Source organism: Misgurnus anguillicaudatus, chromosome 7, assembly GCF_027580225.2.
Source record: "Misgurnus anguillicaudatus chromosome 7, ASM2758022v2, whole genome shotgun sequence".
Classification (NCBI taxonomy): Eukaryota; Metazoa; Chordata; class Actinopteri; order Cypriniformes; family Cobitidae; genus Misgurnus; species Misgurnus anguillicaudatus.
In genome coordinates, this window is record NC_073343.2 from 9,328,871 (window position 1) to 9,353,484 (window position 24,614).

The 24,614-nt window shown below is 39.0% G+C and overlaps 1 protein-coding gene across 1 annotated transcript in view; it reads left to right on the top strand.

Moving 5' to 3' along the window:
- The window catches only part of ttc27 (tetratricopeptide repeat domain 27), a 158,170-nt gene that overhangs the window by 77,296 nt on the left and 56,260 nt on the right, over positions 1-24,614 (top strand). The window contains exons 10-11 of the mRNA XM_055171491.2: positions 5,069-5,182; positions 24,322-24,417. Of these exons, the coding sequence (XP_055027466.2) occupies positions 5,069-5,182; positions 24,322-24,417 (210 nt within the window). The remainder of the gene's footprint in view (positions 1-5,068; positions 5,183-24,321; positions 24,418-24,614) is intronic.

The window sequence follows — 24,614 nt, forward strand, 5'->3', positions numbered from 1 at the left end:
AAACTTTGCTCGAAGTATCACCTGGATCTCTACACATGAACTCGAGCATTGAGGACATTGTTTGCATACACAGAGTTTACAAAAAAGAGAGGTTTTGAACAACTGACTTTGGTGTCCACTCACCATCTTTGCCAGACATAAAGAATTGATCTCCGAATGCAAATTAATTCGAGGCTCCTTTTTCATCTAGATGGTCAAAATTGTTTTCACTTGCGACAAAACTAATTATCCGTGCATTTATATGGAACTATGCTTTAGGAGCTATCCATCTTTACTCTCTTCCATTTTTACGTTGCATTCGGAGATCGATACATCTTGACTTGCAAGATGGCGGCGAACGGATGCCAAAACAGGCAAAGTCATTGTTTCAAAACCTTGTGTACACAAACAATGTTCTCAATGCTCGAGTTCATGTGTAGAGACACTTCGAGCAAAGTATCATGTTGTATCGAGCCACCTTAGTGTTGTAAAAATAGCGATTTTGATGCTCACAACACATTGAAGGAATATTTTTATGTTTTAAGATAAGACGTTCAAATGTCATAAACGCACTATTTGGTTTAATAATTTAGAAATATAATATATTAGGGCTGTCAAAAGATTAATTGAGATTATTCACATACAAAATAAAAGTTTGTGTTTGCATAATAGGCTTTATGCCCAGCTGCACTACTTCCTGAACTTCAGCCATCTCCTTGTTTCCTGTCTGCCATTATTGGACAAACTGATTAATCCAGGTGTGCCTGACCTCAGTAGTCACAACAACAATAATCAGACACACCTGCATTAATCAGTTTGTCCAATAATGGCAGACAGGAAACAAGGAGCTGGCTGAAGTTCAGGAAGTAGTGCAGCTGGGCATTGTGTGTGTGTGTGTGTGTGTGTGTGTGTGTGTGTGTGTGCGCTGTGTGTGTGTGCGCACTGTGTGTATATAAATACACACATACATGTATGAATTTAAGAAAAACGTTATTTCGTGATAATTTATATAAATAAATATATTATGGAAATATAAATTATATATATATATATATATATATATATATATATATATATATATATATATATATATATATTTTGATTTTATATATATATATATAATTTATTATTATTATTATTATTATTATTATTATTATTATGTTATTATTATGTTATTATTATGTTATTATTATTATTATTATTATTATTATGTTATTATTATGTTATTATTATTATGTTATAATAATAATAATAATAGTACATATTTTTTGTTTAATATTAAACTGTACATGGCACAATTATCTACACAATCCAGGTTGCTGTTTGTTATTATTTTTAAGAGTTTGTAATCTGGGAATATCTGAAAATAATCTGTAATAATTGACAATCTCTCTATACAAGCGACAGCATTAACACTTTGTTTGTGTAAATGAATTGCAAAAGTGTTTAAAACTGTAGAGAGTGTAATTTTTAACACCAACCACACAACACCTTTAGTGGTTTGTGTTGGAGGCAAGGCTTTCTGTTTGTCAAACCAATGACAGACGGGAGGAGCCTTTGGACAAACAGTCACTGTTTTTTAAAAAAGAAGGTGTTTTTCTTTGTGGCTCACTTGCTCGCTCTTCTCTTAATACTTTACAACTCATCACACTTGTACTGTAGTCTTGCTAGAGCCCTTGTATTTGTGTAGTTGAGTTAAGATAATTTACAGTGAGGTTGGGTTTAAATATAGAGACGTTTCCACACAGATAAATATAGATCCCCAGTGTACAGTAACACACAGCAAGGAAAGACCCTCACAGTTTAAACAAACCACTTTTTATTTTCTAAAAGTAAATCTGCCATTTTCCGTCTTGAGAGACAAATTCGTCATTGTTATTTACACCACACATCCCAGGCTTCTGGTTTTAAAATTGAAACTATTTTCATATGCGTGTTCCCTTGGAATCGAACCCATGACCTTTGCATTGCAGTGCTCTACCAAAAGAGCTATGGGAGGTTATTTCTAGAGGTTATATTTGGAATTGAAGCTAGTGTGGACTATGACATTTGCTTTGTGGTTACTGTGGTGTTCACGGCTACTGGCTTCATGTACACGTCACTTTATGCTCCTCAAAATAAGGTGCTTAAAAGGTTCTTCACAGTAATGCCATAGAAGAACCATTTTTGGTTCCATAAGAAACCATTTAGTCAAAGGTTCTGTAAATAATGATTTCTTAAAGGAACAGTATGTAAGAAATGTATATCAATGAATCATAAAATGGCCCTGATATGTCACTAGACATTAAGAAATCACGTTCATTTCAAATACTTTTATCACTGACAACAGTGTTCTGGGCAGGATATTGTCATTTAAAAAGTGGAGTTGCAGCCCTCAACTGATGTTTATGTTGACATGTTGTGTTCGCCACCTTCCTTCTATCTACCAATCACAAAGTCAGTAGTGTTTCGGCGTACAGGTGGCCAACTCTGTTCTAGTTACTACAGCTGCAGCTACGAACGTGTTAGATAAAAAATGTCATGAATCCGAAATATGTTGTGACAAAGTCTGAAATAAAACAGGGATTAGGAGAAGCCTTTGAAAGATGGAGATGGCTGAAAACTGAGAAGAATTTGAATCTGCCCTGATCCCCATACTGTATGCCTTCTCCATAGTAGAATCTTGCTGCATGCACAATTATTAAAAGACAATATGGATTGAGGATTATTTTATACAAAATCCGGTGGAATATGAAAAATATTTATATTTAATATGTTTGTGGACAAAACCTGCAAGTGGATGTTATATTGTGAACATTTGGCATGGGGCAGGTCGAGTCTGGAGTTACTATGGATGTGGTGTTTCATAATAAAGGTATTATGTCGTTTTATGAATGAACAATTCAGATATGACCTCGTTGCATTCAGTGTATTTTTAATTTCACTAGAGCATTTATTTCATGAAACAGCACTTCGAAATGACATCTAAACCCTTTGTAATGACATATGGCATGACAAGTTTAATACCATTCTTCATCAATTTGATACATTGTAAACTTAATAGTTTGTAAACAAAGACTCGTCAGGCCTGCCAGCGTGGCCCAGTTGGTTTAAAAGAAAAAAAACTTAAAGGAATAGTCTACTCATTTTCAATATTAAAATTTGTTATTAACTTAACTAAGAATTGTTGATACATCCCTCTATCATCTGTGTGCGTGCACGTAAGCGCTGGAGCGCGCTGCGACGTTTCGATAGCATTTAGCTTAGCCCCATTCATTCAATGGTACCATTTAGAGATAAAGTTAGAAGTGACCAAACACATCAACGTTTTTCCTATTTAAGACGAGTAGTTATACGAGCAAGTTTGGTGGTACAAAATAAAACGTAGCGCTTTTCTAAGCGGATTTAAAAGAGGAACTATATTGTATGGCGTAATAGCACTTATGGGAGTACTTCGGGAGTATTAACCACCTGGTGGATAATAGCGGTATTGCGGAAAGACTGAAAATATCGTCATCGGCGGGGAAGTGTTTTCTCTTAATTGAAGAGATATCTCGTCAATGGCGGCGAAAGAGTTAATGTGTTACTTTTAACGAGCTCAACACTGACCACCACACATTTAGTACACATATTAAAAAAATAACGTTAGCTCAGTGTAGTTTTATATGCTTTAGCTATAAAATATGAACTATGGTAATCTACTTGTTGTTAATTTTGCTTGTTATCAGAAATAAACTAATCTTAAAGGTGCAGTGTGTAATTTTAAGAAGGATCTCTTGACAGAAATGCAAAATAATATACAAAACTAAATTATCAAGGGTGTATAAAGACCTTTCATAATGAACCGTTATGTGTTTATTGCCTTAGAATGAGACGTTTTTATCTACATACACAGAGGGTCCCCTTACATGGAAGCCGCCATTTTGTGCCGCCATGTTTCTACAGAAGCCCTTAACAGACAAACTTTTTTACTAAGTTTTCTCCAACGATGAAATGTTTGACCGGTGGGGGCTACCGTAGCTTCCCTGTGTTTTAAAAGCAAGAAGTGAGTAGTGGACTGAGCCGTTGGTTGCAATTCACAACCTTACCACTAGATGCCACTAAAATTTACACACTACACCTTTAAAGGACTCTATTGTTATTGATTCTTTGCAGAGTTTACCGAAAGTTACGTTTGTTCCACGTAAGCCGTTTGTTTACGTTGTTTCTGCTGAAACAGCATATTTTTATAGACAAGCACTGACCTTTTGTTCATTGATTCACATACTCCATTACTCGCATGTCTGCTCGGTGTACAGAAACACCAGGATCAACTCTCTATCTCTGACTTTTTTAAGACCTTTCCTCTCCCTAACGTTCTCTCTCTCGTTCTGACTCTCTCTCTTGTAAATCTGCTTACAGGTCTTTGGTATATTGGCAGAGGTTCAGTGTTTCTGATTCACTATTCTGTTTCTCCTGTTATTGATGCTGTGGTCCCATGATCTGATCTCTTTTGCTGACAGTAGTTCCTCTAGTGTACTGTATACATCTCACATCCTGCCATCATAGACCACTAACATTTTAAAAGTTTCTTTTCGGTACGTAACTGGACAGAATGTCCTAATTCTAACATTTAATACTTTGCTTGGCTGATTTGTTCAAATCCCTTACCTCAGGTATAAAGAATCATAGTGATGCTTATAAAAATAACTCTTAGCAAGCCCCACTAAAACAACAGTTTTTGTCAGCACAGATTTCTGTCATCATTAAATATTTTGTGAAATATAGTTGGAGGCACTTCGTACACTTCGGTGCAGTTCTGACATTTCAGCCTTGCTCCAGTTGGGAAGCGTTTCAAGTAACGTGTGTCGGAAAGTATTTTCGTTTAACCCCGCTTACCTTCTGTAATGTTGATGTTATACAGGCCAGCTGATGCTGTCAGTGAATGTTTCTGTGTCACTGATGTCTGTATTTTATTATAGTTATTGTGGCATGGTTTATTCTTTCTTTTGCGAATTTGTCACTTTGGCTAGCGCTCACAGGAACCTCCTTTTTTACCAAGGTCAAAGTGAGACATGAAAATGTCCAGTGATGTTTTCTTCATCTCACACTCTTTCTCTCTGTTGATTAGTGTTTGCTGTCTCAACCGAAGTTCTGGGCGGTGGAAGTGACGTCGTTGTGCTTGAGGACTAAACTGGAGAGAAGAAGCTCACGAAGAGTTGAACGTGCCATGATGCAAACACAGGTAGAGTTGAAAACGAACATCCATACACACTCAAATAGCATTTTACGTGCATGCACAGCCAATCACATGGTCTGACTGCAAACATACAGATACAACCAGGATTAAACAGTTTTTTCATGTACAGTAATTGATCAGTTTTTGTCTTTATTTATTTACAGTGATGGGAATAACGTGTTACTGTAATTTCACTACTTTTAGCAGTAACGAGCATTTAACAAAGTATTTTTTTTAAATCAAGTAACACAATTACAATTTCTGAAATTTTAAATGAGTTTGTTACTCGCATATACTCTAAGACATTTCTGATCTAACGTCGCAGAACCATGGTGGGCGGCGCAATGAATCATTAAACTTCATCATGGCTGACAGTGCGTATAGAATGAACATAAAAAATTAAAACGGGACAACATACCTTTGTTTAACTCTTTCCCCGCCATTGACGAGTTATCTCGTCAATCTGCAATACCGCTATTCCGCAACTTATAAAACCCGGAAGTATTGCCCTAGGGCAAACACCTGTATGTCCATGTATGTTTTAAAGATCCCTCTGCATCTGATCTCTATCAAAAGTCCTTCACAAAAATGGAATTATCTCTGCTTTTTGCTACAATTTGGTGTTTTTGATGAAACCTACACATATTTGAGAGGTTCTAAAAACAGAACACATGAAGGTAGGATGAAACAGATTTTTTTTGAAAGCAGAAGGTCTGTTCTTTTAATTCATATATTGTATGTTTATATATTTAAAAAGGAGCATTTTCTGGAAGGCATTAAACTTTTGTGAAAATCATGAAAAATGCTGGCGTGGAAAGAGTTAAAAATTGTGCCCGAGTCATAATCCATCCGGTCTCATGTTTGAAAATTATCTTTGCCAAGTAATCCCAGTATGACATCAACTTGCATTTGTAGTCCACAAAAGTAATATTCTTAGATGCATCGACCTTCATGGAAGAGAACGATCCGCGATTGTTGTTTCCAGTAAAATATGCACCCTGCGCTGTACAACCATGTTAAAACTTCATAGTATGTGTGAGTGCGCATTTAGGTTCAGTTTTGGTTTTACTCACTCCATACCCGACAAAACAATCCACTCGCTCTGTGTTTGTCCGACAAAACAATCCACGTACTCCGTTTTCTGATTAAATATCTTCCTTTAATCTTGTTTGTCATTTAAATCAAACATTAAAAAATATACTAACAATATATGATCTTAAATCTTAAATATCACGGATGCGGTAAAGAGAACTGTGCAACTCCACTGTATTCCACTGTAGTCCTGCGCACAACCCGCCGCAAGCTTCACAGTCTCCAAATTCTTAAAGAGACAGTACACAATTTTAACACATTATATATTTTCAATCTAAATGGTCTAAATGATATACATAAATAAACTAAGCTTACATATTAAGGTAATTTCTAATAAAATATTCAAACGCTGAATATAAAGCAAAATAGGCTCCTACAGTATGCGATATATTAGAGTCTTGCGTGTAAAATAGACCATCCATATAAGAAACTTCACTAAAAAGAGTAACGCCCACTGTGGCCTACAGCCTGTCATTTTATTGTTTGACGGTTCAGTACTTTCCATATTTACATTTAAAAAGCAGACATAAAAGTAACTTATTAAGTGACTTTCCCTAGTAACTTATTACTTTTGATATACAGCAACTGGTAGAGTAATTCAATTACTTTTAAAAGAAGTGACTAGTAACTGTAACTATTAATTTTCAGTAACTTGCCCAACACTGTTTATTTTTACTTTGAAACAGTAAATGCGTTTTTTAATGCTGCAGTGCATGCTGGTAATTGACGAATCTACAACGTTGTTTAATGCAAAATGGTTACTTAATACCATATTTGGTGGAATATTGTTGTTCTAATAATGTGTGCACATCAAAAGTAGGGCCCTATAATTTCCGCGATCACGGAATCGCGGACGGAATCGCGGAATTGGCTAATTAACACGGAATCTAGTATTAACGCAGAATTTTGTGGAAATTTACATATTTTGAATAAAATTCTGTCTTTGTGTGGGAGAAGAACGTATGTCTGGGGGAAATGCAGACCGGGGGAAGCAAATCTGGGCGACACACTCCCTTCCGTCATTTCAGACCCCCTCCAAAGCAATGAAACCATAGAGGCTTTCCACGACTCTGCTTTTGTCAGCGAAAAAATTAAGAAATTCGACGCTAAGCCCTCAGTTCCGAGCAGTTCCCACATGACTTTTTTGTGACCGGAGAACTGAAGAATTTTGGAAGTTTTGTCAACACTCTGTTCACGGTGAGCGCAAAGATACATGCACTCTCTCATCCATGTCTGTCTCACTGTACCTCTCTCACGTGCACGCGCTCACGCATCTGTCCGAAGTGCGAACACAAATCCTCATGTATTTGTTCAGTTTTATGCATTTCAAGCGAGCTGAGGCAAACAAACTATCCCTCGCATTTAAAATATAATCATCTGCATCATGGCGCCGCTCTCTGGCTCTCTTTCGCTCGCACGTGCAAAGAGCTGCGTGCTCATGCCTGCTGTCCTAAGTCAGATCACTATCCTGTGTATGTTTGTAAAGTTATATGCATTTCAAGCGATTGTGTATAAAATATGGATCGCATTCCGCTGGATTGATGTGTTTAAGGCACTTCTGAAGGCACCACTGCTTTGACACCTTGTTGTAGCCTCCTGCAACAACACTAAACAATGCATTGAATTGAGTTGTGTGTGTGTGAGCGCGTGCGCGCGTGTGCTTGTGTATGTGCATGTGTAAATGCATCTTTTATAGTCATTAAGTAATCCTGTTATCCAGTTTTCCCCCAAATCATTTACATTTTAATCATTAACATTAAAGCCACACTCTTTTTATGACTAAAATAAAAGTAAAGGGTAAAAAATATAATTGCCAAAAATTAAAACGGATAAAACGGAATTTGCAAAAATTAAAACGGAGAAAATGGAATTTGGGAAAAAATAAAACGGAATTTGGGAAAAAATAAAACGGATTTTATAGGGCCCTACAAAAGCAAATGTATTTAGTAGATTACATACAACGTCAATGCAAAGACGGAAACAGATGCAAATTCGCACCATCCGACGAGATTGCAGTGAAAGTGTCAATCGCATCTGCGAATAATTATAAAATGCAATGGAATTTTGCATGACTCATCATGCAAGCCGAAATAGTGAAGATCTTATTGACTGTGTCTGGTTTCACGGTTTTATCAGAAAATGGACAAAAGCTTTTTTGTGCATGACACTCCTGACATGGAAAAAGTAATCTAGAGCGAGTGATGCTGTGCGAATATTCACTGCCTAAAATGCTGCATATAAAGCCAGATCAAATTTAATTGCTGTTTTTTTGTTGTTCACCGATTTAACGCGTTGCTTAACAAATTTGAAAGCATCCAGGGAAATGAGATCCCATATTTCCTTCTGTGTGTTTCTCTTTGAGTGAAATGGACAGATAAGCCGGGGGGAGAAGGATGCTATGGCTTCCCTTTGGTCACATCCTTTTTCCTCTCTGCCAATTCTCATGACAGTTATGTCCATGTCTTACTGAGAAAATGCCTGAACAGTAAAACCAGGGAAGTGCTGATTTGTGGGTTTTGTGTGTGAGTGCGGGGGTGTGGATTTTAGGAAGGACTGGAAAATAGGATTTCTCGTTCTGTGCTCCGAAGGAAACAGGACAGCTTGGATCTTCCTGTTCTCCTGATCAAATTTGATTTTACGGTTTCCAATGAGTTTGGGGAGCAGAGAGACAGAAGCCGATAGACTTGTCAGAGACCGGTGTGTGACACGTCCAGAGAGACGAAAATCAAATAAGCGTTTCAATCAGGCTGTTCATATCGGAGATGTTCTCATGAAATCTACTGCATCAGATTTGAGTTACTTTCCCTTCAATTGGCTTTTATAAAATTTCTTAAAAGGATACACAAGTCCCAACTGGTGATGGTTAATAAGTCATTATGGCAGATGAAACATATATTCTGAGTCTAAGGAGGGTGACAAATTCTAGCCTCACATTAATCCATCTCGCCATGTAGAGATGTTTGATTTAAAGTGATGGTTGGAGTCATCTGTCTGCTTTTTTGTTCTTCTATATATTTTATAATGACACCAGACATATTTCCATGCCTTGACACCATGGGGGTGAGTAAAGAATTTTGGGAAGACAGAATTTTGATAATTGACTGTTTCTTTAAATGTTACAAATGTTACAGATTGCAGCTTTAAATGTACAATTGTAGTAGTTTGACTGCTAAATGGGCTTTTTTTAACAATGTACGGTGAACCAAGATATTTGCAAAACCCTCTCAGTGCGTCTGACATGTTTATGTTTAGGCTCTTATGTTTAAGTTTATTAATTTCACTTTAATGTCAATAAAAGGTTATTAATCATGAAGTCCGTTTCACAGGCTATTCTAGAGATGGGAGTGTCTGTTTTGTGCGTTGCAGATGATCATGTGCTCTGGATATGCATGTTGGTAATGTTTGATATTTTGCTTTTTTTTCTTGAAACACATCTTCAGATGCACCTGAACACATCAGGGTCTTTCAACATCAGACACCCTCGCCCAGGTGACCCAGCCACGGCTGATCAGACCGCGACTTGTGTTCAGGTAGCACTCGCTTGCCCCCATGGTGCTCCTCTACGAATCCAGAGCCATCTTGAAGCTTTCTCGGCTGCATCGGTGATGTTCTTGATGGCCCTGCTCCTTGTTGTTCCTACAATGCCCAGCGCAGTAAAGGCTTTGTGGAGCGAGCGGCCCACAAATCCTCTGCAGCCAACCTCGATAGGCATGCATCTCGCCTTCCAGCCCTGTGCTCGGCAGTCTGTGACCAGATGTTCATATTTGGTCATCTTCCTTTCGTGGGCTTCTCCCAAACGGTCCTCCCATGGCACAGTCAGCTCCATGATGATGATATTCTTGGTGCTCTCTGAGACTAGGATAATATCTGGCCTCATCGTTGTGCTGACAATGTGCTGGGGGAATTTAAGCTGCTTCTCCAAATCTACAGAGAGTTTCCAGTCCTTGGCTGATGCCAGGATCCCTGCTGGTGCCTTCCTCCCTGCTTGTGGCTGTTCAAATGAGATTGAGCAATTTGTATTGCTCCCTCGGCCGCCTTTGCTGATCTCTTTGCTGATGGTGTCTGCAATAGATTTCAGCACCTGGTTGTGACGCCAAGTGTACCGACCCTGGCCGAGCGCTGTTGGGCAGGAACTGAGGATGTGCTCCAATGTTCCACGAGCTGGGCACAAATGGCAAGTTGGTGTGTCTGCTTTTCCCCACATACAGAGGTTTGCTGGGCTAGGCAGGACATCATACACTGCCCTAATCAGGAAGGTTATGCGGTGCGGCTCACTTTGCCACAGCTCCGTCCAGGTGACCTTGCGATTCATGGCCTGCTCCCACCTGGTCCAGGCCCCCTGTTGCCCCATTCCAGCTGCTCTACTCGTCCTTCCTTCCTCCACAGCAGCTCTGACCTCTTCCTGTATTCGGCTGCGTTTCTCCTTCCCCTTCAACTCCTTATGTCGAGGAGGTGTTGGGAACATCCCCAAGCCAGCTCTGCCTTGGGCCACCACTCCCACCAGCTCTTTGTGCCGCAGTCGAGCCTGTGCATCCAGCACAGCGGCTTGGGCGCTCCACTTTCTCCCTGTCTTCACCAGCACTCCTGCCTGGGCCACCTTTGGGTCGTTGGAGTCTCTGTACATCAGCACCTCACGTGCCCGAGTCACTTTAAACTCCTCTTCCAAGGATTTCAGCGGCAACCGGAGCATTGTGGTGTTCCCATAGAGGGCAATGCTACTGAGGCTCCTGGGCAACCCTAACCATCTCCTGAGACAGCTGCTGACCTTTCTTTCCAAGGTCTCCACCGTAGAAATGGGAACCTCATACACCAGTAGTGGCCAGAGTATTCTTGGCAGGATACCATGTTGGTAGATCCATGCTTTAAACTTGCCGGGGAGGCCAGAACGGTCTATTGCTCTTAACCAGCTTCCCAGCTCCTGGCAGGTTGACTGGACTGATACAGAGTCTCTGAGGCTGCTGTCAAAAACCTTGCCCAAGCTTTTCACCGGCTGTTCTGACAGTGATGGTATCTTTGCCCCTTCGATGCTGAAATGGAACCTGTCCGTGACCTTACCCTTCTTCAGCACTAGTGAACGGGACTTGGTTAATAATTGATAAATAATTATAGAACATGTAATTTATTAATTTAATTTTAAAGCTGCTGTCGCAAGTCTGGAGGATTGAGCTGATTTCAAATGTTTACAATTTTCATGCCCCTTCCCCACTACCACCGAGCAACCTCCCTTCGAGCTCGTTCTCGTCAGTGCGTGTGCACCAGTATTATTGTGAACGCATACTTGGCAAGAATACTTAGATTACCTACATAACACTCCGAAATACAATCAATGGTTGATAAAGCACAATTACCTGTCGAGAAGAAATGTGGCAAGCTCTGCATCCAGCTTGAACCATTTAAAATCTCGTAGATTTCTCCACATTTCAAATGCCGGTCCGATATGATCCTAGTTTTATTACAGGCACGGTCGCTTTCTATCTTTATTTCCTTCTTTTTTTTTGACAGTATAGTGTCCCCGTCACTATACTGGGGTGTTAGGACCCACGCAGACTCACTAACACCACTACCAGCAGCAACCTGGTTTTCCCAGGTGGTCTCCCAAGTACTGACCAGGCTCAGCCCTGCTTAGCTTCAGTGGGCAAGCTGTCTTGGGCTACAGGATGATATGGCTGCTGGATTAATAATGTGTTTGTCTGAAAATGATTGACATGTGTATCTCAGATGGCTTCAGGATGAGTAAATCTGGTCGAAATTTTCATATTTGAGCAAAGTATCCCTTGAAGCGAATTTGAAGCGCAAGTATTTGAATGTGCATAGATGCCAAGTGCATCGGTCATTAACCCATCTTTGATAGAGGTGCCGTTTAGCGGCTTTCACATTTGAGCTTTTCATATATTTTGTGTAATAGTTGCTGTGTTTTTCAAATGTAAGGTTACTTATGCAAAAAATGAATTGGTAGTTCAACTCCGTCCTTTCACTGTGTTTGCTAATGTTTGTCTTTTTGTGCTAGTTTAATGTAGACATGACTGAGCACTGCAGGTGATCATCAGTTAAAGTGATGGTGCGGAGAAAACAAAAACTTTTTTTGGATCACCTGACTGATGGGACATCATGATCGCTGAAAGAACCCTATGAATCTAAAAACCAAGCAGTTTTTCGTAACACATTGGTCTCTCCCTTTTAATAGCTTTTTTCTGTCCTGTAACTCTTAAATGTTTGCCAGCGGAGCAGCTATCTGACATCACAAATCTTGGTCTGACAGATTGTTAGGGGAGCTTGGCTCCAGGGACCGCCCTGAGGGGAAAGTTTGAGTCGGACAGATGATCACAGTAAGACACACAATCATCTGTCTGTCACAGAGTTAGAGAAACGTGGAGGCTCTGAAGTCTCACTGCTGATAATAGTAAGTTCGGTGGCCTTCAAAAAGTGCCAGCGAAAATATTATATCTCACTCTTACTGTCAGATGATGAATGAGAACAAAACACTTACTTTTATCAAAGAGAGAAAGAAAAAGATCATGTAAAGATTATCTTCCTGTAGCTCAAATAGTAAATAACCAATTACAGTAGTAATACTACCAATAATATACTGTAACTATACTGTAGTTTAGATCAGTGGTCTTCAGTGTTTTTCAGGGCAGGGACCCCTTAGATGAGAGAGGCAATGTGTAAAACAGAGAAATTTAAGTAAGCAGTAAGGTACGAGAGGCTGCTTTTTCTCATGAGACACAACGTAAAATGGAGTATAGCACAACTATTGACCAATTAGAATCAAGGACTAGAACTAACAGTTTTATAAATAAAAATAAACCATATTATCACACAGCCATACTATGGTAAGACATACATTAGCACTATGATGCTGTTGTTGTACAAGCATCATTTTCTGTGTGGTTTTATTTTTGTTAAAAATATTTAGTTTAATTAATATTTTAAGATATTTGCAGTGTAATACATTTTCATTTTACTGTGAGATGGACAATTACACATTTACCTGAGCCTGGGCTTTCAGTTTATAAAGATGCTGATCATTGTGAAATCTGGTGGAGATAGAGGATGTGCTACTTTATAATTCTGAGGTCCATGCTTTTCTCGTGGATCATCATTGTCACGAGTTTGAGTTACGCCTGTTTATTTTCATCGTATCAGACTCAGGAGAACAACATGCAACGAGTTTGCAGCATCTTTTTGGGGCAACTTACCAAGCACCATCATTGCGCGTTTCATTGATTTAAATGCGAGCAATAGTTTTGTTACAGTTTATAATGCGCATGCAGTGTGGTGTCATTTGCCTGTCGATGAGCGCTTTAGCAATAACAAATCTGAACAGCTTGAAACAACCGTCCAAGTTCAGAAAGATGAGAACAGTCACGCTGGTTCTAAAATAACTTTCTAAAAGTAAGCCTTGCGTGCCTAAATGATTTACCTGTCTTATATTGTTTTTTTTCTGTCGCTACTACTGCTTTCTGAGTGGGCGCTTAGTCTTCAGATATTATGCTGAAGATATTTTGCTTTCAAGCAAAAAAAAAGTTTCATCCTACCTTCATTGGTTCTCTTTTTATCACCTTTCAAACATGGTTTCTTCAGCAAAAAGCTGAGATAATTCCATTTTTGTGAAGGACTTTTGAATGAGATCAGATGCAGAGCGATCTTTAAAACATACACAGAGGTTTTTCTCTTTCACAGGAGGCGTTACTTCCGGGTTGTAAAAGTTGCGTAAGTGCGGTAATAGCGCTGGTGGATAATAGCGGTATTGCGGAAAGCCAGAAATTCTCGTCATTGACAGGGAAGCGTTTTCTCTTAATTGATGAGATAACTCGTCAATGGCGGCGAAAGAGTTAAAGGGACACTTCACTTTTTTGTACAGTACTTTCCAGACTATAAGCCGCACCCGAGTATAAGCCGCATCATTCAAAAATGCGTCATGAAGACGAAATAACATATATATAAGTCACAGTTTACTATACGTCGCGTTTATTTAGAAAATTATTTTTACAAAATCCAAGCCGAAGATCAGACATTTAATCTGGAAAGGCAAGTTATTCAACTAAACAATAGCAGACAGAACAGCAGGCTGAATAGATGTCTGTACTTTAAAGTAATATTATCAGTTATTTAAACGATAAACCATAGCATACAGAACTTACCTGGAAGGTTGAATAGGCTAAATTAACCGAACAAGCCAACTAGCGTGAAGTTCGAATATTCGTCATTCCACGTTACAGAATCCATTGAATTACATAAATACAGAAGCAGCATATGTCGAACTCTCACGGCTGTAGACGGTAATGTTGTCTCTTGCCTCATAAATGTGAAAATTAATTCATACTGACTTACAAGGTGCACCTGACTGTAAGACGCAGCACCAGCCAACTTACAGACCGAAAAATACGGTAATATGCTAATTTTCCAGCTCCCCAGAGTTAATTTTACAGTTTTGGAATCCATTCATCCGATCTCCAGGTCTGGCGGTACCACTTTAAGCATAGCTTAGCATAATCCATTGAATCTGATTAGACCATTAGCATCACGCTCAAAAATAAGTTTTGATATTTTTCCTACTCTTCTGTAGTTACATTGTGTACTAATGCTACGTACACACCAATGCGGGGCATCGCACTACTCACTCTACTGTAGAATACTTTAAGTTCGAGTCATGCAAATTTTTTGCTCGAGTTGAAAATTTTCAACTTGGGCGAATAAGGGTTCATCACCTCATTCGCATCGCCCCACGCGAGGACGTGCCTGATCACGTCTTTGCATTGACTTTGTATGTTATCTACTCACGCAATTTGTTGAACTCGCGTCTGGTGTGAACCCACAGTTAGACTGAAAGAAAATTAAAAGTTGGGATTTTGTAGGCCGATATGGAACTAAACTCTTATTCCAGCGTAATAGTCAAGGGCTTTGCTGCCGTATGGGTGCACCAGGTGAAATGATATTACGCAGCGTCCGAAAATAGTCCTCTTGGTAACTTTCAATTTTCAGGCACTGTGTAATATCATTGCCATGCCGTGTCTTTGACTGGAAGTTCTTAATTTTTGTTTGGATAAGAATTCCAGGCACACACTAAATGAGACTTGTACATGATCATTCATAAATACAAATTTTCATCTTCATATTTCTTGTAATGAAGTTGGAAAGGTTTCTGTTTTTCCTCACCTTATCCTGAGCAATCGTGCCATTTTGCGAAATTCGCACACACTTATCTGCTCTGTCACAGCAGTACTTGACAAACTTCATTTCCTTTCCCTCCTCTGGCCTTTCTTCTGAGATTAAAAGCAGCGAGAATGTGTTCAGGAATGACAGAGAGGCACTTTCCTTCTGTGCACAGCATTTCTCGGCTGGTATCTAGGCCATGAAGTTGGCCAGTGAGAGCCAGGTCTTTAGACAACTTTTTCATTCCCTTTGTGTATTCAGAATCAGGGAGTCTGGTGGATTGTTGGATTAAATGCAGTCTTTTTGACCACATCATTTGCCTTTGAGGGGCTTGCACCAAGCATCGACTGCCACTCTTATTTTTCCATTTAAAATTCTGAACAGGATTTGGATGAAGCAGATTCCTCTCAATGTGTAATTCAGTTTTAGTGTTTAATCAATAGCATCCCTGAAATATAGTTTGGAAGGTCAAGTCTTTGGATTCAGGCTTCTCTTAGCAACATTAAACAAGCGACCGTCGTGGATATGACGCACGGCCCTTGTGAAACAGAATAACAGTTTTGTCTTCAAGTAATTTAGCAGAATCAGATTTTTTTTATCCACAACACATGCACCCTGCTGTAATTGTATGACAAAATGCTCTCACTTGCCACAAAACATTATCATCACAATCTAGTTTAGCTTTCTTTCTCTCTGTTGCAAATCCTTGTGCACCTGCTCAGTTTTAAATTACACTTCTGTAGCTGAAAATCTCTTTGCAGTTATTAGAAATTGTTCAAATGTAACAATAGGGAAGTACTGATATCATCTGAATATGGTACGTGGACCAAAGAAGAAGAGGTGAGTTTTTAACTCCATAAAGTACTACTGGCCTGCATCAGCTGTTTTATTTCTAGACACTTTTTATTGCTGTGAATGGGTTTTATTTGTCCACAGGTCTTTTTCATTTGCCGAGTCATGAGGCTTGCTCAATGATGTCATTTCCTCCTGGCAGTGGATTTTGCGCCTGGAGTTCTTTTATGGAAAGGTTTATATGTAATCCAAGATGAACTGCCAAATTGTCAAACTCTTTGGGAGTTTACTTTGCCCCACTTTGTGTGCAAAGCGAGTACCTCTGTAATGTCATATATGAATTTCCCCATCACTGTGGGGGTGCATTAGTTCACTTGTTTTTCTATGCTTTCCACCTCATATCACCCGCATATTTATTTGAAAAAACTTCAGAGGATTTTAATGGAGAAGATGAATCACTAATATTTAGCCAACCTAGTGTTGTTACTAGGGATGCACCGTAAGGAAAATTCTTGGCTAAAGCCGAATTAAATGAATCACATGAATACCGAACAACCAATTTTCCTATTATTTTGCCAGTTTTATCACCATTACATAAGTTATATTTTCAGAATGTCTTTTTTACTATTTTTTCCACATTATTTAACAATGAACATTCCAGCAGACATCATAGGGCCTTTTTACACCTGGTCACTTCTGATCGGATGGCTATGTGATTTGTCAAAACTGTTCGGTTTACATTCGGCCACATGCACTCACCTGAAGGATTATTAGGAACACCTGTTCAATTTCTTATTAATGCAATTATCTAATTAACCAGTCACATGGCTGTTGCTTCAATGCATTTAGGGGTGTGGTCCTGGTCAAGACAATCTCCTGAACTCCAAACTGAATGGCAGAATGGGAAAGAAAGGTGAATTAAGCGCAGCATGGTTGTTGGTGCCAGATGGGCTGATCTGAGTATTTCACAATCTGCTCATTTACTGGGATTTTCACCCACAACCGTTTCTAGGGTTTACAAAGAATGGTGTGAAAAGGGAAAAACATTCAGAATGCGGCAGTCCAGTGGGCAAAAATACTTTGTTGATGCTAGAGGTCAGAGAAGAATTGGCAGACTGATTCAAGCTGATAGAAGAGCAACTTTGACTGAAATAACCACTTGTTACAACCGAGGTATGCAGCAAAGCATTTGTGAAGCCACAACACACACAACCTTGAGGTGGATTGGCTACAACAGCGGAAGACCCCACCGGGTACCACTCATCTCCACTACAAATAAGAAAGAGAGGCTACAAGTTGCCTGGTCTAATGACTTTCGATTTCTGTTGAGACATTCAGATGGTAGATTCAGAATTTGGCGTAAATGGAATGAGAACATGGATCCATCATGCCTTGTTACCACTGTGCAGCCTGGTGGATTAATGGTGTGGGGGATGTTTTCTTGGCACACTTTAGGCCCCTTAGTGCCAATTGGGTATCGTTTAAATGCTACCGCCTACCCGAGCATTGTTTCTGACCATGTCCATCCCTTTATGACCACCATGTACCCATCCTCTAATGGCTACTTCCAGCAGGATAATGTCCTGTCACAAGGCTTCGTGCCCTGGATGTGCATCCCACAAATCTCTATCAACTGCAAGATGCTATCCTATCAATATGGGCCAACATTTCTAAAGAATGCTTTCAGCACCTTGTTGACTCAATGCCACATAGAATTAAGGCAGTTCTAATGGCGAAAGGGGGTCAAACACAGTACTAATATGAGTCTTGGTTAAATTGATATTAATCCGATCTTCTATTTTCCCCACACACAAAATGGAATTAAACTATTCAGTACTCTGCCTTAAACTTGCAACGATGCTTAAGCCCTGGAGTATAGTTTTTAAGTGTCTTTGAACGTATGCGCACGGTGGAGCGCACAGCCTATACTTCTAGCTTTTGCAATAAAAGGAAGCATTTATGTTGAGCAGCGAATGCGCGTCTGCTTGCTCGGTCAGGGTCAAGCACAAGCAGAGGAAAAGTGAGGGATGGTGCGAAGATTGACAGGGGCATGAAAGAGGAAAAAGCACTTAAATGAATATTCCATTTTCTTAAAAGAAAAATCCAGATTATTAACTCACCACCATGTCATCCAAAATGTTGATGTCTTTCTTTGTTCAGGCGAGAAGAAATTATGTTTTTTGAGGAAAACATTGCAGGATTATTCTCATTTTAATGGACTTTAATAGACACCAACGCTTAACACTTAACTCAACACGTAACTTTTTTTTTCAACGGAGTTTCGGGGGACTGTGGACGGTCCCGGGCGGGGCATGGGGGTCTTGTCTAGCGAAACGATTGTCATTTTTGACAAGAAAAATAAAAAATATGCTCTTTTAAACCACAACTTTTCGTCTAGGTCCGGTCCAGCGCGACCTAACGTAAATGCGTAGTGACGTAGGGAGGTCACGTGTTACATATATAAAACGCACATTTGCGGACCATTGTAAACAATAAACTGACACAAAGACATTAATTAGTATCAGTTGACATACAACAACGTAGGAACGGTCCTCTTTCAACACACTTGTAATCACTGGGGCGGAGTTTCGCATTCGTCTTCTGTGACCTCTCGACGTCATGACGTATTGCGTGGGGTCACCTGGCGCATCACGACCGGATCTAGACGAGAAGTTGTGCTTCAAAAGTGTATATTTGTCATTTTTCTTGTCAAAAATGACAATCGTTTTGCTAGATAAGACCCTTATGCCTTGTTTGGGATCGTTTATAGTCCTTTGAAACTCCGTTGAAAAAAACTGTTACGTGTTGATTTAAGTGTTAACTGTTGGTGTCTATTAAAGTCCATTAAAATGAGAAAAATCCTGCAATGTTTTCCTCAAAAAACATAATTTCTTCTCGACTGAACAAAGAAAGACATCAACATTTTGGATGACATGGTGGTGAGTAAATTATCTGGATTTTTCTTTTAAGAAAATTGAATATTTCTTTATCTTCTGTCTAACAAAATGCTTTTGTTAATATACGTTTTATTTTTTCGTTTAAAATAAGTGTGTTTGTCATTGTAGGACTGAGAAATTATTATTATTTTGGACAAATCATTTTGGTTGCAGAACATTCAGTGCATCCCTAGTTATAACTCATAAAATAAATGGACATCTTTGCTTGGATGCGTCATGTATCTGTTACGCTGTGATCAAATTGGGGTTTAACACAGTGTGTATTTTTGCCAAATGTGTCTTTGCCTTTTTGTGATGCAGAGGCTTTCTGTAAATTTAGAACCCTGACAGATTTATTGGCATGTTTTAATCGATCTCTGTTAGTCATTACTCTCTAACTGATTTTTGGTGTTGTTTGGTCGGATCAGTTAATTTAGTTTTTCTTTCTCTCTCCTAGCCAGCATCAACTCATTGCCCCCTAAGACAGCTGTTTTATATTCCCAATGATAATTTTAGTTGCTTGTTCTTTCCTTAATATAAGAAACATGCTGACAGGATACAGAATAATAGCACACATTTATTGCCATCCTATTTAATGTAGGCATGTAAAAACAACATTGTGATGAGACATTTTAAGATTTTCAAGGAATTAGTTCATCCAAAAATAAAAATAAGATCTCTGTCCCACACTCATGACATTTTAAACTCGTATTGTGTTATTATTTGGTGAAAACTTAAAAGTTCTGTGTGTTTAGCGACGACAACTGTTTGCAGACTCAAGTAGTCCAAACCATTAGTCCTTATGACTCATGCTCTATAGTCCAGGTCATCTGAAGCGATATGATCACTTTGTGTGAGGAAAAGAAAGAAAATGAGATTTGAGTGCTGTAGAGGAGAGGAAGATTTTCTGAGAATGGCCTGAATTTCAGTTGGTTTCTCAAACAAAGGTGCCATTTTTGTGTTATGGTGGATCGTGTCAGTCATGACTATGTGCAGATGTTTTTTACACAACAGCAGTGCAAAGATTTTGCACACTATTCCAGAAGTTCTTTTTTCAAAGATTTCCCTATTTTTTCTTAAACTTTTTAAACTTAAACAATTGATAAACTATTTCTGTAAATTAAATGCGTAAAAATTAAAATATTTCAAGCTTTTGTGTACATAGATGCTTTATGTCCGAGTACAATGCATTTATATTATTATTTTATTAATTTAATTTATTAATTTTTTTATTGCAGGATGTCAGTGATGTCAGCATTTGTTTCTTGACAGTTTGGGTTATCACAGCTGTGTCCCTCAACCCATCCCAATCAGTAGATTAGCATTTATATATCCGACATTTTCCAACCATGGAAATCCTAAATAAGTAATTAGTTATATGCAGCCTGCAGATGAGCATTGCCATCCTTTTGGAGAAACTGATTGCATCAAGTCAGTTTGAAATTTCATTTCCGGACAACTTTTTTTTAAGCTAGTGCTCTCTCAACCAACCACACTGGAACATTCTGTCAATAAGGATTATTTGTCATCTTTTTACACAATTCACATAAATTACCTTCTGTACTATGCAGCAGTGTTCATTTCTGTTATGTTCTGGAATAATCTGCAAGCTATAAATTAGGAAAGTCAATTTATGCGTTTCCCATATTCGATGATCGTTCAAATTAACGATCAATCAATCGAATAATCGTTAACTTTAATAGTGCAATAAGCCTTTACTGCAGTGGCATATAGCCAATAACATGAAATGGCAATCAAAACGCCAGCTTCCTCACACAAATTAAAATATTTTTGTCTTAATAACTTGCTAGTTATTGATGGTCGGTTTTTTTCAATATTTAGCATGGCCTGCACCACAGTATCTATTTTTCAACCTGCCCCGCACCCCTGATTATTAAATAGACATACTAGGCATTGTAATGTAAGTGTAAACAGGCTGTATTTTAGCCTAAAAGTGCTTGAAACCGCCATTAGATTACATCGGCATGTAAATTGGCAAACGCATACGCTTATGAACCATAGAAACCAGCATGGTCATATTAATAACAAATAGGATAATGATACACATTTTCAACATTTACAAAGCAGCATTTGTATTCATCAGTATAGGCCGCTTCAGCAGTAACAACATAAACAAGCAGCTGTCGCGGTCCGCACGTAACTTCCAGTAAACGCAGCTAAGAATAAATAACAACAAAGTTCTTTAAACTAGTTTATTTATATAACGAGCAAAAAAGCCAACACATAGATTACCTAGGAAACCAAAACATTTGTTATTTTCAACGAAGGCATTTGTTCAAGAGATCAGTTTAGCAACTAGTCAGACCATTAAAAAAAACGAAACCGGAAGTAAGGTTCGGATCCAGACGTGTATCACGTGCGTCCGATTAAATCGTCTATAAAGAGCTATAAATACCTCCACATTAGATTTAGCAGCTTGACCTTCTTTTTCTTTTTAATGATGTAAATTCCAAACCTTAATTTCCCTGCACCTTGTCTTCAATCTTCACTTTTATTTGCCTCTTTGTTTTGCTGTTCTGGCTGGTGGCGGGAGCTGCTTTGCGCTTTCGTGACCTGAGGTCAAAGGTTTAAAGACATCACAGCAGTTTACATTGCTACATAGGCCCAGGTATTATAAACTTATTAAAGAACCTAATAAAATATAAAAATATGTATTCCCAAATATTTATAGCTATAGGGAATTGCATGCAACATTCAAGGTTTTTTATTTAGTTTTTAATGACCCAAGCCGCCCCACAAATAAAGTGACATTTTTTTTTCCTGCGGGGCCCACGGGCTATGAGACGACCCATGCATCACTAATGCTAGTGGAATTGTAAAATGAGTCAATATAGATGGTGTTTTGAGAAAACCATCAATTTAAACGTATCTCGTAATAAAATATGATGACTAATAGACATGGGCGGTTTCCCCGGAGAAGGCTTAACCTAGTCCCAGATTAAAATGCATGTTTGAGCAGCCGCAATTTAAAAACACCTTGCACTGACATGTCTTAACATACATCATTGCCATTGTTTTGTCTTAAAATGCACATCAGTAATGTTTTTTTAAGGTTTGTGAGTTTTTTTGTAATGTCTTGACTAAGGCCTAGTCCTGGATTAATCTAAACCACTGTGTGTAAGGGCCCGTCCCAATACCTCCCCTTCCCCTACATTTTTGCCCTAACCCTCGCTTTTGCACGTGTAGGGAGTCCCATTACTTTAGGGAGCAACACAGAGTGCTATTTTCCCCTTATAATCAAGCCTCAAAATGTAGTCAGGACCAATTACCCAGGATACCTTGCGAGCCCAGCAAGCTGGTCAAATTTTTCGACCAAGATGGCGGACGCCGCTGGAGAACAACTATATTTTCGCAAATAAGCATGTTAAATTTCTAGAAATTGTTGGAATATGTTAGTTTGAACACGAGTTTTATGTCTACTGACTGCTTCAAAAGGGAGTCTGTCCATCATATATACATCTGATCTGGGAAGTTTTGTCAATATTTAGGATATGTGTTCACATATAACCCGGGCTTATCAAGAGTTCAATCATATTAATACTTATCACGCTGCACGTGATGTAAGTGAGCACATTCGCTACGCTACTTTTCATATAGTGGTGTCCCATTTCATAGGGAAAGATTTGAACCCCCACTTCCCTCGTTGAGGGGACTTTACTGTTGAGGGCACTCAAAACCAAGTGGAACTTTTAAGGGAGTAGAAATGGGATGGGGCCTAACCCTCTTCAAATGCGCACTCTGCCAACAGTTGAATATAAGTCCATGTCAGAAAAATGGTTTTATTATCATCAAGGATTATTTTCCAGTTGTTCATCTCGCTTTCTGAGTCGTTGATGCACTGTTTGTTGTAATTATATTCAAGAAGCACACGAAAGGCACTTCCTGTTGCACCTCCAGCTTGGACGTGCAGCGCACTTTCAGCAGAGATACTTTATGGAAAAGCAACCTTCGATATTCTACCATTAGAAAACCCGCAACAGTCAACTTGGCTTGCGTGCAGCGCCACAGCCAGTCAGTAATGATCAGTGACATCTGTTGCGGGCGTTCAGATCAGTTACAGTTTACATTTTACAATTTCTTGCCAGATTTAAGATTACATGTTAATCCTTAAAAAACGGCCTCTGTTCTTCTTACCCGCGTATAGCAGCGTTAGCAGCATTTTTATGCTAAGCTTGCAGGCTTCCCTAGAGAGGGTCTTTGGTTTCAGTAGGTTTACTGTATTTACAATTTCTCTATCGGACCTGATCAGATCCACGGTGGGTGCCATTTCATGCAGCTCTGCATTGGTAGTCAACCGTGCATGACCTTGCTTTTTCGACCATCGTTAAGTTTAATCAATTTAATTATGATTTATGATCGATTAATTGTTAACATCCCTAGGATAAATGTCACAGACATCTTTCTGCATTTAATTATTTAAAGCTTTGACAATGTTCAAGCATAATTTTCCTTCTTTCTCCACTTATTTATGCCTGTTGCATCGCATGTGTTCATAATGTTTGTCAGCAGGGGTTCATGTGTAGGGGATATTGGCCAAAGACTCCATAGTGTTGCAGGAAGAAATAAGGCATTAACCTCAACTCGGATCATTTTTTCTGTGCCAGTTATTTGCTGCCAGAGATGGACTTCAGCTTGCAAATTGCGCATGTGGCCTCGTTTGCATGTTGTACACAGCTGGCTTGTGTTATGTTATTGCTTTTCGAAATATCGACACTGATTTGAGAACGAAAGAGTGAGTGTTGCACATCAGGCCTGCACATGCTTTATAAACTGTACATTTATGCAGAATTCATGCCATTGAACCCTATTGCATGTCCCTCTGCAGAAAAGGGAAGCATTTTTCATTTCAAAACAATTGAATAATGACTTTTTTGCATGTGCTGGCACATCTGTTGCAGTAACTCTTGGAATTTGTGATTGATTTTTAACATGCTGTGAGAGGTTTTTTATTCAACCTGTGATACTGATTGGAAAATGTATTTAGTTCTTTGGGTTTGGCAGTAAATTAAGGACGTCTGAATTGCTCACAAAATAATTGAACAAATTCTTTACACCACACAGTATTTTACTTGCTTGCGTGTTTCTCGATCACACCAACCATTTGTAATGCTTACAGACAGTTTTAACCATCACTGTGTTCTCTTTCAGGCGCTGGTGGATTTCTTCAGTGAGAAGAATTGTGACGTGACTGAAAGACTGAAGATGTTTTACACCTGCAGGGCTCCGCCTCTTTGGGATCTTCAGGTAAGCTAAACATCTCTTATATGTGACACTGTCTGAACACCAGGCTAAAGTTACATCCACACAGAGACACTTTTAGCTAGATACGTTTTTCCTGAAGGATAGAGCGTTTTGGGAGCCTGAAACCACTATTTTATTGTTACTGGGTCACAGAGTGGTGGATAAATCTGAATACGACGCCCTTGCGGTTTCAAAAGTAG